Source organism: Nothoprocta perdicaria, unplaced genomic scaffold (genome assembly GCF_003342845.1).
Source record: "Nothoprocta perdicaria isolate Ctin4 unplaced genomic scaffold, notPer1 scaffold_133, whole genome shotgun sequence".
NCBI classification, from domain to species: domain Eukaryota; kingdom Metazoa; phylum Chordata; class Aves; order Tinamiformes; family Tinamidae; genus Nothoprocta; species Nothoprocta perdicaria.
Genome location: NW_020454461.1, coordinates 64,778 through 81,274, shown reverse-complemented (window position 1 = coordinate 81,274; position 16,497 = coordinate 64,778). Strand labels below are relative to the sequence as shown.

The 16,497-nt window shown below is 39.5% G+C and overlaps 1 protein-coding gene across 2 annotated transcripts in view; it reads left to right on the top strand.

Annotated features, from left to right (window-relative positions):
* The window catches only part of NTRK2 (neurotrophic receptor tyrosine kinase 2), a 192,995-nt gene that overhangs the window by 149,288 nt on the left and 27,210 nt on the right, over window positions 1-16,497 (top strand). For both annotated transcript variants that reach the window (XM_026033765.1, XM_026033770.1), the window contains one exon: window positions 440-674. In XM_026033765.1, the coding sequence (XP_025889550.1) occupies window positions 440-674 (235 nt within the window). The remainder of the gene's footprint in view (window positions 1-439; window positions 675-16,497) is intronic.

Below are 16,497 nucleotides of genomic sequence, written 5' to 3'. Positions count from 1 at the left end.
AGAAAACTGGTCATTCAAACACAGGAAGAATGGTGCTATGCCTACCACTTCTTGGCGGAGTATCACTCTTGGAGAGGTTTTCATCAAGTACCAATCAGCTACCTTTACCAACCTTTCTCCAGAAGAGATTTCTGCAGCAGAATGAAGGTAGTGGTTTAGGGCKAAGGATTGTTATAAACCTATCTGCCTGCTTTATTTTCATGAACAATATATTGCCCATCATGTAATGCTCTTCAAATTACCAGCATTTCTGACCATGGAAGAAAACAGTAGAGGAAAAAAGTCAAAAGACAATTCCCCCTGTTTCGCCAGTGAATTTACATTCSTTTTTGTCGTTATGCTTGAGCAAGTCACTTGTGTGGTTTTAGGCCACCAGATGCCTTTTACCTCTTTGGCTTACAAGTGGCAAATCACTTCATCAGCTTGTATTTTGGTACAGGGCACACGGACCAGATGCAGTACTGATGGCAGAAGGCAACCGTCCCGCTGAGCTGACCCAGTCCCAGATGCTCCACATTGCCCAGCAGATTGCTGCTGGGATGGTTTACCTGGCGTCACAGCACTTTGTGCATCGGGATCTTGCTACCCGGAATTGCCTGGTTGGTGAGAACCTGCTGGTGAAGATTGGGGATTTTGGGATGTCCAGAGATGTGTACAGCACAGACTACTATCGGGTAAGTGAACTGCTATTATCAATAATAACTGAGCTCTGATTCAGTCATCTCGCCACCTTGATATGATTATACTACAAGTATTATACTGGACCATCTGTCTGTGAGGTGGTTTAGGATGCAGCATACAGAGAAGCTGGTTTGGGGTTACAAGGTTTTGGTAAACTGGAAWAGAATTGATAAGATTGACATGTTCTGTTGTTTTTGTATGCTATGTTTATTATTTAATAATAAGTTATAGAAATATCCTTCCTYTGGTCAAAGATTCAACATGTTTGTTTGGCCTTAGTGAAGAAGAAGCAGATAAACAAAAACAATTATCACATTTGGCTTAATAATGCAGGAGTTATTAAAATACAATTCTTTTACAAATGGAAATTCCCGAGCTCATTTGCCATAAAACAATCTGTGAAGTTTGTCAAAGGCTTCTTGAATTGCTAGGATAAGCACGGCTGTGTTCTCTGATTCTGTTGTTGATGCTGGCTTTGTACTATGTGGCAACTCATGTAGCTGACAGCATTTGTGTTCATTACAACATGTGTAGCTTCATGAGTGGAGTTGGACTATGAGACTTTTATGAAAGGCAATCCATAGCCAAGTTGTTGGTTTATAAATGCTAGTGTTGAATTCTGTAATGTGAGCTACTCTGCACTGCCTCACTCGCTGCCTGTGAGTTTTTTGTAGACAAAATGAAGGCTTCTTCCTTATATACCTTAATAGGGCTGCTGTGTCGATAAAAAGGAGTGTCATTTCCGCACCAGTGTTTGTGGGCCGCCTGAAAAGCAATTGCCATTACATCCAGCTGAGGCTGGACAGGGCCCAGGATGCCAGGCACAAGGATTATTGTGGAGTGCTGTTTCACTTAATAGCTGAGAAGTAGCAGTCTCCTTTGTTCTTTGTCRTTTTGTTCAACAAGCAAACACAGTATTTAGTAAACATAGAAACCAGATTCCTCTTATATTTTGTTCTTTTGGAAATTTGGCACTTCAGATTATCTGATCAACATAAAACAGTTGTGACTTCATTTTAGTACTTGGAAAAAAATACAAAGTGGTAATCACTGCTTATTTTTGTGTTTGTGAGGATACCAGTGAGCACCAAGGGCCAAGCTTTCTTGATTTTGCATCTGAAACATGAGCAATACTTGCTGGGACTGGAGGCATGTATCTGTTCTGTATTTCAGCAGGGCTGGATTTATTTACTGTATTTATCATTACACTTAAGAATGAATGTTCATGTTAATAGTGAATGTTTGCAAAGACTTTAACAATCACAGGCATTTCAAAATGATGAATGCCTTGCTTTATACTTCTTTTAGGGGAAAAAAAAGAGAAAAAGAAAAAACCAACTCCTTGCTACAAAGAAAAAAAAAAAAAAAAAAAAANTTTTAGGGGAAAAAAAAGAGAAAAAGAAAAAACCAACTCCTTGCTACAAAAAAAAAAAAAAAAAAAAAAAATCCTAAATCCAAAAGAGATAGGAGCTAACTGTCGACTTTCTGCTGAAAAATGAAATGTGAAACAAGCATATGGTTCCATACAGCTCTTCTGCTATCTAATTTGTGCCTGTTCTTCTTGGCTTAATGCTTGAGTCTTGCACATAAACAGAGCAAAATGTATGCAGAGAGAGTTTAGAATAAGGCCAGGGTTTTGCCCTGATTGACCTGTGACCTGGAGAAAGCAGGCATTCACTAGAGAAAATTCTGGGTAACTTGTTGGGATTCTCAGGTACCTTTCAAAATGCCTTTTCCAACATTGGACTTCTCACGTGTCCTCTCTGACTCCTGGTCATCAATGTTGATTCCTCTTCCCATGTACGTTGTTGGCTTTCTTGCCCGAAGGAGGCTGAGTGGGATCCAGAGAGTAAGAAAGGAGACGAGATATGGAGAAGGAAAGGAACCATATGAATAGTGAAGAGGGTAAAATAATGTATGTGAGAGAGGGAATGAATAAAGTAAGGAAGTGGAGAGAGGTGTTAGAGAAAAGACCAGTGTGGATAAATGGTTAAACAGGTARACAGTGTCAAAGTGTCAAAGAGTATGAATGACAGTGCAAAGCAGCATGTCTTCACTCAAGCTAATAGTTAGGAGAGGTAGCTTGCAGTGTGRTGCATTGATTTAAAATTTTAATTGGGTCAGTCACTTGTTCCACACAGTCAGAAAACCAGGAAGAACTATATTTCTGGCAGGCTGCAGCTTGCCTTGCAGCCATTATCCATACTGACAAAAGCTGGAAGCTACACTAAAGCCTTTGAGATTTTGTCCTGCCCTCCCAGGGCCGTATCTGGGCTAGTCAGAAGCTGGTCACTAAAGAGTCAAGGCCATGATGCCTTGCCAGCTAGTTGCCTGATGTCCAGGGCAGCCCTGAGTAATGAGACTGCCTGCAACAACACAGAGATGGCTCTGACCAACCAGACCTAATTGCTTGGAGCTGGGTTAAGTCTTTTTAACTGTTCAGGCTTAATCACATATGTGGAAGCAATTCTTGCCCATCCTTGACAGCTTTAGCTCATGTTCATTGCAAGGATTTATAGAGCTCCAAAATAATCTGCAAAAAGTGGTGTGGTAGTTGCGCTTACTAATATACTGCAACCAGTTTCCTGAAATACTAGTGCCCTGCCAGGATATTTGATTTGCTCAAGATGATTATTTGTAGTTTGTTTCTGTAAAATGAGGATGACCCCCAAACCATATTTACTGTTGGATTGTTAATGACATTCTGTATTGAATCAGCTCAGTTGTTAAGAGATGCTTCAGGGAGGTGTGGGAAAGAAGTAACCTTTTGATTGGGAATAGATGTGATGTGTGGCCGAGGTTGCACAAGATTTCTGTTCTTTCTTCCCTTCTTTTTTCCTTCATTCTTCATTTGACAGGAATCTTGGAAGAGGGGGAAGGCTTGGYATACATGTAACATTTAATGAAACAGCAGTAGTTTTCAAAAGTCACACGAGATGAGCCTGAGGACATGAAGAAATTGCACTGGCTTTTCTTACCCAGTGCTGCCATCCACCCCAGGCCAATCTAAAAGAACTGGCAAGTAATTAGTTAGTTCGGTGTGCCAAGCAGCTCTGCTGACACTGCTGCATCACAGTCCTTGTAGAGCAGTGGATCTTTTCACATGCTTATATAATTGCAGAGTTTAGATTTCGAGTTCATCAGAGGCTTTCTTTTTTTTTTAATGTCTGTTTGAGCTCAGAGTTAGGGGTTTCCCATCTGATGTCCAAATACTGTGACTCATCTGCAGCATTCAGTGGCTTGAAGTATTGACATTGAAGCATGGAAATAACTACTTTGCTAATATTTGTCTCTGCACTCAAGGGTACTATTTCAGACCCTTTTTAGACTTATAATTCAAGTTTGAAAGTGCTTCCTAAGTATCTGCCCTTAAAATACTTTTCTGTGTTTCTTTATCATAAGCAAAAAACTAAAAAAGAAAGAAAAGGAAGGTCAGCTCAMCCCTGTGCTCAGAAAACCTTAACAAGGATATGCTTTAAATGTACTGCTCAGTCCAACAGCTGCAGACTTGAGCCAAGATTTTGGATGAAATTGTGATCTCACTGGAGTAAGCAAGAGCTTTGCCATTAACTTCATTAGGACCAGAATTCACTGTGTCACATCTTTTATGTCTGTCCAGTGAGACATGGAGACTCTGTTTCTGATTTAGATGTATGGAGCTAACTTGTGCAATTTCTGTTTAGCTATTGTATAACCTACATGTCTTTATGCAACAGTGCAAGAACAGTGGAGGAAATAAGGGCTTTTTGCCTCTGTTTGTATAAACCACACATGGTTCTATCTGAAGCCTGAGGCTATTAAATGGATTTGTATCTTCCTTTAGGGCCAGCTTGTCCTACAGGGATGGGAAAGTTTATAAAGCATATCACAAATTTGTTTCCTCTATTTTTTGCCTAGATGGAGTAGAAGGGCTCCAGGGGATGTGGTTCTGTCCAGTGACCTGGGCAGATATTCTCTTTATATCTCCTTTATATTTTGCAGCATGTTAGGATAGGATGAGGTTACTTAGGTTATTTAGCCCAAGCCTTCCATGAGAACTGGAAGCTACATGTTAAGTGCAGGAAGACCCACAAGAATCTCAGGCCTCCCTCAAGCCATGCTAAAAAAACCATCACCCATGAACACTTTCAGCCTCTTTTTACAAAACTTTACCCAAAGTCAAAAAAGTACAGTCTGCTGTGGGTAAAGGGGATAAATTGAAGGTATCACACTTAGACCTCTATAAAAGGATGTATATTTGGAAAGTTCCTAGGAAGTCAGTTGCATTTCATGCAACAGCTGGTGACAGCATTGATTGTCATTGTGTGAGAGTGAGAAATGCTTCCTGATCTGGCAAGCAGTGAACACACACAGCCAGCTGCACCAACCTGCCAAATCTAGGGTTTTATGGTGCTCCTTGAAGCACATCTTTCTCAGCATCCTGCTTTGGGGAGCTGACAGTCATCACTGTCTCATGGAAGTTTGGGGACAGAACTTAACCCAGAGGCAAATTCTACAGCAAGAGGGAAAAAAAATGCAGGTGATAAACAGAAGTGCCCAAAAAAGAATTCCATTGACTAAATAAGTATAGGGCCCCCAACAAAACACTGACCTGCCTTTTTTTTTTCTAATGGTGTTCAGAAGTACCACAAAATCGGATAGCAGAAGTCTCTGAATCTTAAATTGCTATTTCCTAGATTGCTTTTGCTCTGGCATAAAACCGCTTCCATTAATTTACCCAGGCAGATACAGCAAACAACAAGGGTCCTGCGGCTAAGGTACTGCCTGCAAACTGCCACAAGCTCTTTCTCCTTCTAATTGGAGGCTTTGTTTTTAATCTGTAGCCTAAATCAACTCCTCACCAATTCACATTCACTTGACCAAATTGTTCTCCAACAAAAATTTTCTTCTCCATTCCTAATTTATACATCTCAAACATAATCCTTTCTCTTCCCAGACTGCCTTAGGGGGTTAAGAAAGCCTGTCAGGAGAAAAGGTTCTTYATTTTCCTTCCTGTCCTAAGAACCTTCTCTGTCTTTCCATTCAAAAGTCTCTTTTTGATAAATAAATCATCAGAACTGTGAACAGGATTTTCCAAATGTGGTTTTGCCACTCCTGAATCAGAGGTACTTCCCAGCTCTAATGAAAACATGCTGTGTAAGATATCCTACACTCCCACTAGCTGTATCATATTGGCACATGGTCATTGTGTTGTCAAGGAGCATCCTAGACCACTCTCTGCTACTGCTTCCAATGAAGAGCATCCTGCCTATTGAAAGTTTCTGTTTCAGTCCCTAAATGAATGATTTGCAGTTCCTGCTGGCACATTTTGTACCTCTAGTGGTTTTGAAAGACCATTGTCTCTTTTATTTTTAGTCTCTTTCTTTTCTTACATTTTACTTTTTAATTATTATTCAGGTCTTGTCTAACTTCGTGGCAAGTGAAGAACTAAAGAAACAGAGTCAAGGAACTGAAAAGTAAAAAGCTGAGGGAGTAAGGAAGGTTTGGAAATAAGTTTCCTACATTCTTGTGGCTTTTTGCGTCTGTTCCTTGATCTATTTAAATAAGTATTGTGGAAGAGGATATCTTTTGGAAATATACAGTTCCCATGCACTTTCAGTTAAGATGTGAGAAGTTATTATGCTTTTGAGCCTCACAGAAAGACTTCCAGAAAAATTAGGGATTACAGAATTTGATATTCAGAGCCAATTCTAAAAATACTCTGCTTTCTGATCTTTTATTTCTACATAATAAGAGCAAAAACCCTTTCCAGAAACCATTTTGACCCTTAAAAGTATTACAGTTCTTGGGAAGCAAGCCACATTCTGATCTCCACTATTGGTCAGTAAATCTAGAGTAGCAGCCCTGAAGACAGTGCAATAGATTTGGTATTAGAGTAGCAAAATGGCAAAGAGCATCTGGCCCACTAAGCATAGCTCTTCTTTCATTTGTGATCCTAATTTATATATTATACAGTGCTGTATTTCTGGCAATGGCATAATACATGCTTTTTGGTGACTCTACATATGAAATGTTTGCTAAAAGATAATGCTAGTAAAATAACCACCAAAGAGTGATCTCACTAAGCTATTTCCAGTACCAAGTCCCCGTTTGCAAAGAGAATTAACACATGACAGCAAKGGCCTAAAAAAAGAAAAGCCTGGCTTGTCGTTATTTGGGCTGCAGCTAGCCAGGCAAGCACCATAGCACGAATGTTTACAGCTAGGAACAAGCTTCTGCCTATTCAGAAAGGGCAAAAGCAGCAAACACCTGCAGGTCTCAGCTGTCACTACAGAGCTGAATACCTGTGTGGGAGAGTCCAGTGGAGGCTGTGCTCAAGAAAACAAGAAGGAGTTGCTGAGAAGTCAAACAGCTTGTCAAGGCATCCTCGTAGGTGTGTGTATTGAATTGTCACAGTTTGAAGGCGCAGTTTGAAGGCTTTTTATTAGCTTCTATTTTTGCATCCGTGGCTCAAAGGAAACTATCTGCTTCCTTACATGGACTTTGCGGCTCTCCTCCTCCGTCAGAGCCTCCCTGCATCATGTGCAGTGATGGGCAGAACGCTGGGTGCCAGCAGCTCTGGAGTAAGTGTGCAGATCATTTCACGTAACTAACAGGAAACAGTACAGGAAATAACAGCCCTTCTCTGTAGATGTAAGTCTGAAGTAGCCCCCTTGAAGTCAATGTGGTTGCTGTGAACTTTTAGCAACTTAATCACAAGCAGAATTAGGTCTAGTGATTTCAGAGGGCTTTTATGGGCTTCCTAAGGGCCACTACTGTGTCAATGTGTGTGGTTAGAAACTTGTTTACACCAGAACAGAGCATTATCCTGGTGCTAAATGATTAGCAACATGGCTTGATGCCTGTTACAGCTAGTGCACGCCTCAGTACATCTTGTTGTGTGCAGGAAACATGCTCTTTCCCCAGCTAATCCCTGATTCTCAGTGTTTTCTCTTGGATCCCAGTTTCCTGACCTGCTCAGCACTACACAGAGAGGCCAAATTCAGCTTGGCTCAAGCAGGTGTAGTTCCATCATTTATTAACGTGGCTCTAGATGCGGTCACTCTCAACCGGAGCTTTCTCATCCTATTTACATCAAGCTCATTGGTCTTGCTTACGGTTCTATTTCCATCTGTTTGCACTGACACTTCTTTCTAGAGTCCAAGAAAGTTTTCCATCTTACTGCTAGGAAAAGGAGCATCAGATGTCCAGCATCTGTACTAGGCTGTATTTAACAGTGACTTATTACTGAACTCTGTCTTGCAGGGTTAATAGGACAGTAATAGAAAAAAATAGATCTACAGCTGGGAGGTTGCAACATACTTTGTTTTGCTGCATGTTAAATAAAGTCCCCACAACAGATTTACATTACCATGCTTCTCATGTAGGGTATCAAGAGATGGGCACTAAAATCTAGTTTATTTTGAGGGAAGAAGTTCAACCAGGAAGCAGCAGTCAGAAAAAGGTGCCAGGAAATGCATTCATTTTGACCCAAACTGTAGCTAAAAGGTTGGGATATATTTCCAACAACAGCTTCATTAAAATATTTGGGATTTTCCAAGTGGAATATTTCCCACTGTTTTAATCCATTGAAAGCTTTGATAATTTACTATTTTTTGGCCACACCTTCATTATAAAACAGATATTACAGTTTTTCAACTGGATAGAAATTGTATTTATTACAATTTTTTTTTTCTTTTTTTCTTTTTTTTTAAGCTATAGCTTTCAATGCTATAGTTTTCAGGGAGGTGAATCCCAGCATATGGATTAGGTGAGAGCCTTAGTTTCCATGTGTGTGCTTGCAGAATTCCAGGAAGTTTACAGAGTCAGTATCACCCGCAGCTGACACAAGCATTTCTGTTGAGGGATTCTTAGCACAGATGTTCATTAATTTAAAAAGCCCTTTAAAAATTTTATATACAAAACTGAATCATTCTTAAAAATAACCACACATATGGATATAAATTACAGGAAAGCAATGATTCACATACATACTGAAATTATTTTTGCGAACCAAAATTTGGAGAGTTTTGCAGCAATCTGATCTCAAAGTCAGCTCATTGCATGTAAGTAGCAGCTCTGCAAAGCCTTCTTGCAGATGCTGGAATGCCTTGACTGCCATTTAACTGTTCAGCATATAGCAGGGCCATTTTCTCACTCCCAAATGTGTTCGTAATGCTGCTAGATCAGTCTTTGAATACGCACAGCATCTTCTTCCTTTGACTTCATTAAAGCCTATGTTTTGTCCAGGATATAAGGTCCAGGATATAAGGAAGTGATTGACAGGAAAGATTTTATACAGGCATTGCATGGTACAGCAACAGGAATGATGAGTGATTTCTGTAGTTAGACTTCCTTGGCCAAGTCTTTGTGCAAACCAATAATGTCATTTTGTAGTTGCTGGGATAGTAACCATGTATAAAAACCTGGAGAGATTCTGTACTACAGTGCCACAGACCTTCATTTTTGGCAGGAAATCTGCAAAGTAAATGACAGATCTGACTCCAACAGCTGAAGCTGTTGACTTTGTGCTGTGATGAACACCGTGTGAAGAAAAGAAGATGTGGGAACAAAATAAGATCTCGAGGAGCGCTCTGATGCAGTCCCAGATGGAAGCAGCAGTGCCCAGCTGCTGCAGAGCACCTTGTGCGGCAGCACTGCTGCCTCCAGGGATGGTGGGGACTGCAAGACAGGCCACCCAGCCCGAGCAGGAGCCAGAGAAGGGCTCCTTTGAGGACTGGTCACTGAATCTGAACCCCGCAGAGTCTTTGCAGGCTTCCAGCTGGAGGGTTTTCTTATGCAAATACCCTTTCTCCTTGCAATAAGGAAAGCAGTTGCTAGGCAGCTTCCTAAACATGCATTTTTCCCGGATCTGAAGGGCAGTGGGCATTGTTTTTGTGCACAGGACTCAGGAAGTGTGGAAAGGAACAGAGATGCTTAGACTGAAGTGCTGTATATAGCAGGATGGACAGAGAAGACAAGGTACAGGAATGGATCCTGCAAACCTGCCTTGTAGATTGGCGTGGAAAATAGCATGTGACTTGTTGAGTGGAGACAGGGAGGAAAGAAGCAGCACGTTGCTCTTCCATTTGCTAATTTCTTCGCTGCTTTCAGGGTCCATCAGTTGTCTCAAGGGGCACAGGGGCTGATGAGGTGTGGGCACGGGCTGCCCTCATACCCCAGCAYGGAGCGGAGCAGTCCTTGGTAGGGACACAGGCCAGCCTGAGCCACAATCCCCAAATGGTTTAGATTGCTTATATATTTGTAACCTGTATGCCTCTGTGAAACCTCTTCTATATTAGACAGCATGAACAGTGCTGAAATTTGTGACAAATTGTCAGGATTTGCTTCTGAGCTTGCCAAACTCCGAGAACCCCAGAAGYGAGACAGTTTCAAGACATCCTGCAGGCTCAGGAACTTGGCACTTAGACTTCAGAGATAACTTGGCCTTGCATTAATCTAGTCTTACATAAAAAAGGTGCAGAAACTACACCTATGAATTGCTGAATCAAGCTATTAGCTATGGCAATTTTTGGAAAGACATGAAGCCCYGATTTAAGGAGAATGAGCAAAGGTGCATCTGATATAAAAGATAAATAAAAAACGTAGAAATGGTGACTCAAGCAACTGTCTCTATCAGGCAGGTAAACAAATCCTCAGGAAAAAAGGCCATATGAGTGGGAAGTAACATTTTTTTTCTAATGCAGAGAAATGTTTTCAAGACACATATATTGCTTCATACCCTTGAGTTTACTTCTAGAAATTTGCCCCTTAACAGCATCCTTTGCAAAGCTGCTGTCCACCCCTTGAGGCTTCAAAGAGTCTGCATTAAATTTGATTCACAATCAGCTTATAGCCATCACCTCCACTTTTCATCCTAGGATTGACCCTGATACCAGCAGTGGTGTCCTGTGCCTTTGGTTTGGGACAAGTATCAGACCTATTAAAATATTCAGATAGCGGTACTGACCCTGAGAGGTGATGCAAATGAAGTTTTAAAAAATGTTTCCTTACCTAATCTTGTGTCTTTGAATTGTTCTCTGGTGAGACATTAAAGTTATCATTTCCATTTTCAAGCTATTCCCCCGACTGCATTTATGTTGGTCAAAAGTTTAACATGCTGAGTAGATTAATCTTAGTTTAAARCCTATGGAAGCATAACTCTGGTCAAGTTACACTGCTTTGCTGAGCGATGTAGTTAGCTTTTGAATTGCATGTTAACTCTTGATTTGTCCTGGAATTTGCTGTGGCATTATTTTTTTTTCTTTGTGATAACTGTGAAGAAAAAAAAAATGATGAGGGTCATTTTTTTCATGAAGCTACATTCCCATATGGGTCATATGTTTGAGAACACTACGTAACCAGTTGAAACTGATCCAGGCAGGGAGTAAACTGTATGAAATCAGAATTGTTTTTGAGACTGTGTTTTTGAGGGGTTCACCTAAACTACCTGTTCAGAATAGAGTCAGTAGAACAGTAGTGGGACAGGCCCCACTTACAGAAGCAATGCTCATCAAGAATTTTTAGGCATCTTTATCTTTGCTATAAGACATGGGAAAAGCATGTTCAAAACCATTACAGAAAAACATGCTGCTGKTTTTTTTTCGCTCCTGGAGTGCTACAACAGTGCTCATCTCAATTGTTAAGAGAAATTATTAACTGAATCACGTACCCATCCCCCAGCTCATGAGAAGGCTTATTAATTTTTATGCTTAAACAAACAAATGCTGGATTGTGTCCCGGACCCTCTTGCTAAGGGCAGATTTGTTTATAAATTAGAAATACATTGGAGCAAGATGTATATATATTCAGGAGAGGAAAGAGTTATTCACGCAAAAAAGCCTTTATTTGCCTAGAAAAAAAAATGGGTATGAACTGGCAAGAAGAAACTGTGAGTACAAGCAAGAATTTTCTAAATATAATAAGTAAGTCTGGAAGGGCCTTTCCATCAGGAACAAAAAGAGCTCAGAAAACCTCAACTATTTTAAGCCGGAGATGATGAATTTCTGAAGCAGCTTAGAGAGTAGTCATTTGTGATGCCTGTGATACCATGTCCCATTAAAACATAGTTCAACCTTGTATTCTTTCTGTCTTGCTCTGTTCAGTCTTTTTTTCCACAACTGTGAGGGCCAGAGCCATATACTTTTAAATGAATGTCATTTCAAAGATTCATGTAGTCATATGATTAGGAACTGTGGCTTTAAGGAAAAGTAATGGTGCAAGGTTGAAGAGTGAAAGATTGTAAATCTACCCAAAAAATGGAGTCTGTACTAAAGAACTACATACTGAAAATGAAATACATAAAAAAGCCATTTGTAGATAAAGGAACCTTGATGCTTAAACCACAAAATACTGAGTATTTTTATCTTTTACTGTTGAAAATGAATGTGATGTAAGCATTTGGTTTTTGCAGAAGACAAAAATAATGTCATCTGTATTCACAGACTGAATGYTCGTCTCATCAGTTTCCTGATCGATGGGGAAACTAGAACTGGCATCATTTAGCACAGGATTTCAACCTTTRTTCTTATTACTTACTAATGTTAATTGCATTATGTCTGTCTTCACTTGTGTGTTCATAGTTACATCTAAAGGAAAAACAAATCACACCAGCCTGTGATCAAATCCTTASTTGGCAAGCCCTGCACACTCATGCAGAGGCATGGGAATTATATAATTTTGTTATCACTTTGACTAACTGCAGGCATTTTCTTAGGAGGCCACAGCATCAAGTAAATAAATGTTTTGCTAGAAATGTAGGTTTGTATTTTTACTTTTATTTTCAGTTAATACGTAATATTTTATGGAGTCTTTTTATCCCTGATTTTTTTTTTTAATTATGACATTTATTTCTTTCCAAGGTGTGTGGGGGACAGACAATATTATATAATTTTTTTTTAATGATCTGTTGGATTATATTCCTTGAAATCGAGATTTAACACAGAATCCATAAAGAGAGGAACCTTATCAGGGCAAAGAAATCACTTTAATTTTCTTTTTCTTTTGGTTATAAAACTTCAGGAAACATTGCCAGATATTCTTTGATAACACAGTCTCAACATCTTGCAGTTGTTTCACTGCCCGCATRAATGGCAGGCATGATGGTTACAAATCATTTTCCCCAATGTTTTCATCATCTACCTTTCTTATAGTGCCTCAGTCCAATTCCACAAAATAAAAAAGCAATCTTATCTTGAGAATATAGATTATTTTCAGATTAATTTAGGACACCAAATTAAAATTGTTGCAAGAGGGCAACTGACATAGCCTGGGATCTTTGCAAGTTACTGCTCTGCATGCAGTTCTTTTGCAGCTGATTAGGTTGCCAATGTTATTTTTTGACGGTGAGATTTAGTGCARCCTAGCTGGATGGCAATGTACTTTCAGGAGATTTTTCTTGCTTCTGAGCTAAGCGAAGGGCAGGGTCCTGCATTCTTGGCAGGCTGTCATATGCATGAGCTGTTTGTTTTTTGGATTCAGCAAGCAGAGCTTTAAATCATCTTTAGCAAAACAAGACACAGAGAAAAAGATCAGAATAGAGCTGAATATTTCATGTCATAATTTTGGCAGCACGTCCTGTGTTCTACATTGCAAGCACCAATGTAAAACGGATTTTTGCTGTTTTCAGTAGAATGACTTCTCCGTGCTCTTTGAATATCTTCACTTATTCTACAACTGGCCTTTCATGCCATATCAGCATTTTAGAGAAAAGAACTTAGTGTTGAGTAATTCCTTGGGAAAAAAAAACCCATACTGATGTTAAAATAAAGCCTAACGCCAATGCACAGTGGCTGGAATTCATCCCTCTGCAGAAAGCCAACACATACGACTTGAATCTACAAAATAAATCTTATATGTTGTTTAATTACAGGCATCATATTGCCCTTTTCTGCAGAGGGAATTCTGTTACAAAAGATGGGAAGATCCAGCTTATACAACTCCTACCTGTTTGCATAGACACATACAGTTGTGATTTCTTACATCAATCATACTTGGAGGAACATACAGTTTTTAACAACAAATGTTTCCATGGCAGTTTGGAGACAGACTAAGTGGTGGTTTTGGAGCTGAGCCAGCTTGTATATGCCTCTGTATTATGCAATATGAACGCTCTTGTTTTCTGCCCTAATGAGCTTTAGTTGGTAGGGAAAAAAAAGATTGAAATGCAAAAAGGGGAAAGCAAAAGCTGTGCAGCAGATGAAGTGGTATTACATGCAGTAAAAATCCCTTCAAACATAGCCTTAAGCATAGCTAAAACTACATAAAGTAGGAAACACAAAGCAGTTTTGCAGAGAAGTTTGTGCATCTCCGCTGTATTACCTGAGTCTGGAGGTGTGTGTGCTCTGGAGGCATGGCTGGCTCTGAGGGCATATCATGAGCTTGATGCAAACTGCAAAGCTGTGCAGGAACAGGGTGAATGCACCTTTTCTGGGGCATAAGTCTCTGTGTGCCGCTCACAAAACCCAGTCTAGCTTGTAGAAATACATATACATGATGGTATATGCTTAGTCACTGGTGATATAGAAAACAGTGTTACATTAACAGACATATAAGCATATATATATATATACATATATATATATATATATATATAAAAGTATTTCCTAGCTATTATGTTTAGTCTTGCAGGAGTCTGCAGCAGTTTTAATAGATCTTTTTAAAAGATAAAAGTGGCAAAACTAGAAAAGGAAAAAAAAAGGATTATCTGGATCCATGTAGCCTTCAGGTTACATAAAATARGCAATTATTCAGCACCTGGAGTTTAATAATTTTTATCATAAGTGACAAGGGTYGTGGCAGATTTAAAAATTGTCTAAGATTCTCAGAAGTCTTGACTCTTGAAAAATTGTGTCCTCAAAATTTTGGGACTTACTTTTCTGTCAGCTTTTTCACAAGGGCTAACTCTTCAGATATGGATGAAATTACTTATTAGCACCAACTGTATCAGAGACTTAAGTACTGAGAAAATGTGGATTTTCTTTAAATTAAAATGCAAAGAAAATAGTGGGAAATTGTGTTCCTGAATAAGAGGGGAAGATGGAACAAAACGTTGCAGAATCTTTTCTGATATCACATCTTAAAGGACCTTGGGAGTAAATAAAAACACAAGAGAAATGGAGAAAGGCTGATTAACCAAGAAAGCTAGAGGATAAAGTGAAAAGTGCCCAAAAAGCAAGGGGGACTGACTTTGTAAAGGATATTAAAATAAACAATGGAAGATCCCTCAACTGTTTAAATGCAAAGAGATCATGAGGATCAAGAGGAAGATCATGACACCGCTACAGAGATCATCATGTGAAAATAAGAATTAGTTTGGCTTGGAAACGAAATTAATTTTTAATGACAGGTTTTAAAAGGAACTGAAAAAAAACACGTTTAGGTGGCTAATGCACCTGACAATATCAAGGCTAAACCTGGAACAAACACAGAAAAGAGATGCTAGATGAGTCAGGGAACTGGAGAGCCTATTTTCAGAGAGAAGACTTAAGACTGCAGTTCAGCAAAACCTGCTGCTGAAAGGGAAGTGCTGCTCTTCTGCTGCTCCCAGCAGCTACTTYCTGCATCATCCTGTCTTCTGCATCCGCACAAGTGTTTCTTCAACCGCTGAACACATAGTGTTGATGAAACGGTACAGTTGAAGAATAGCCATTTTTTGAGGTTATGGGAAGGACAGGACAACATCTCTGATCATAGGTGTCAGAGCATTCCTGCTTGAAGTCTTTTCGGAAGGGCAACTCAAAACAAAACAAAGTAAAAAAAACCCAATCCTATGCTATATAATTGCACCAGATGAATAAACAAACATTAGTGAATGAAGGAAAACTATTTAAATTAAAGGACAGTGTTTACCTAAGAACTAATGAGTAGAAGCTGTCCATGGAAGAATTTAAGTAAGTGATTAGAAGAAAGTTTCTGACCATCAGAGGACTGTTAGACAGACTTTAAACAAGGATGCTGGGGARAAAATTTTGGTCTTTTAAGGTGGTACTGAGAAATTTAAGAGAATTATGTGATAGATTGGAAGTGGACCTGAGGACTCAGGATGACCCTTGCAGTTTTTAGCTGGTCCCTTGAAGCACACTGAAGCACAGCTTACAGTGGCTGAGTACCAGCAAGGGCAAAGTTTTAGAGAGAAAACATTACTAGTTCATCAAAATACCTGCTACTAGTTCTGCAGCTCTTAAAAATAACTCCTTAGCTTCTCTCATTGCAGACAAAACCATGCAACCAGCAGAAAAATAGACCTAACCTTGCATGTACTCTGTGACTCTAGAAAAATCTATCTTCTATTTAATTCTGTATCCAATGTACTTCCCTTGGCTTTAATTAGATTTTTATCCTCCAAATTCCAGGCAAGTTGGTTTCTAGTTTTACAGATGCTTCTGTCTGAGTCACAGCCAATATTGCTTTGTCCTTGTCTTTTCCCAATGTCCTGCATTTATCATAAGGTAAAGTCAGGAGAAAACATTAAAGGATGAAGACACGTAAACAGTTCTTTTGCTGCATACGTAGCTTCTTTCTGTTTTCTTATCATATCTTCCCAGGATGGTGACAAATTAAACTTACTTTCCCAGCTCATCCCAGTCTTAAAAACACAAGTGGTTTCTGTTTGTGACAAGGTTTAGCATAACCCTTGCAGGCTCAGCAAGGCAGAAGTTGCCTCTTTTGTCATAAAACTAAAGCTTTGCATACAATGTAGTAAGAACATAGGGGCTTCCATGTTCATTAGACCACAAGTTTTACTTGAGTTTTGATGTAGAGCAGATAATACTAAACATTATTGCTTGTGTGTCTTGCTGCATACTTGTTTCACAAAGAGCACAAACCCAGTACAAT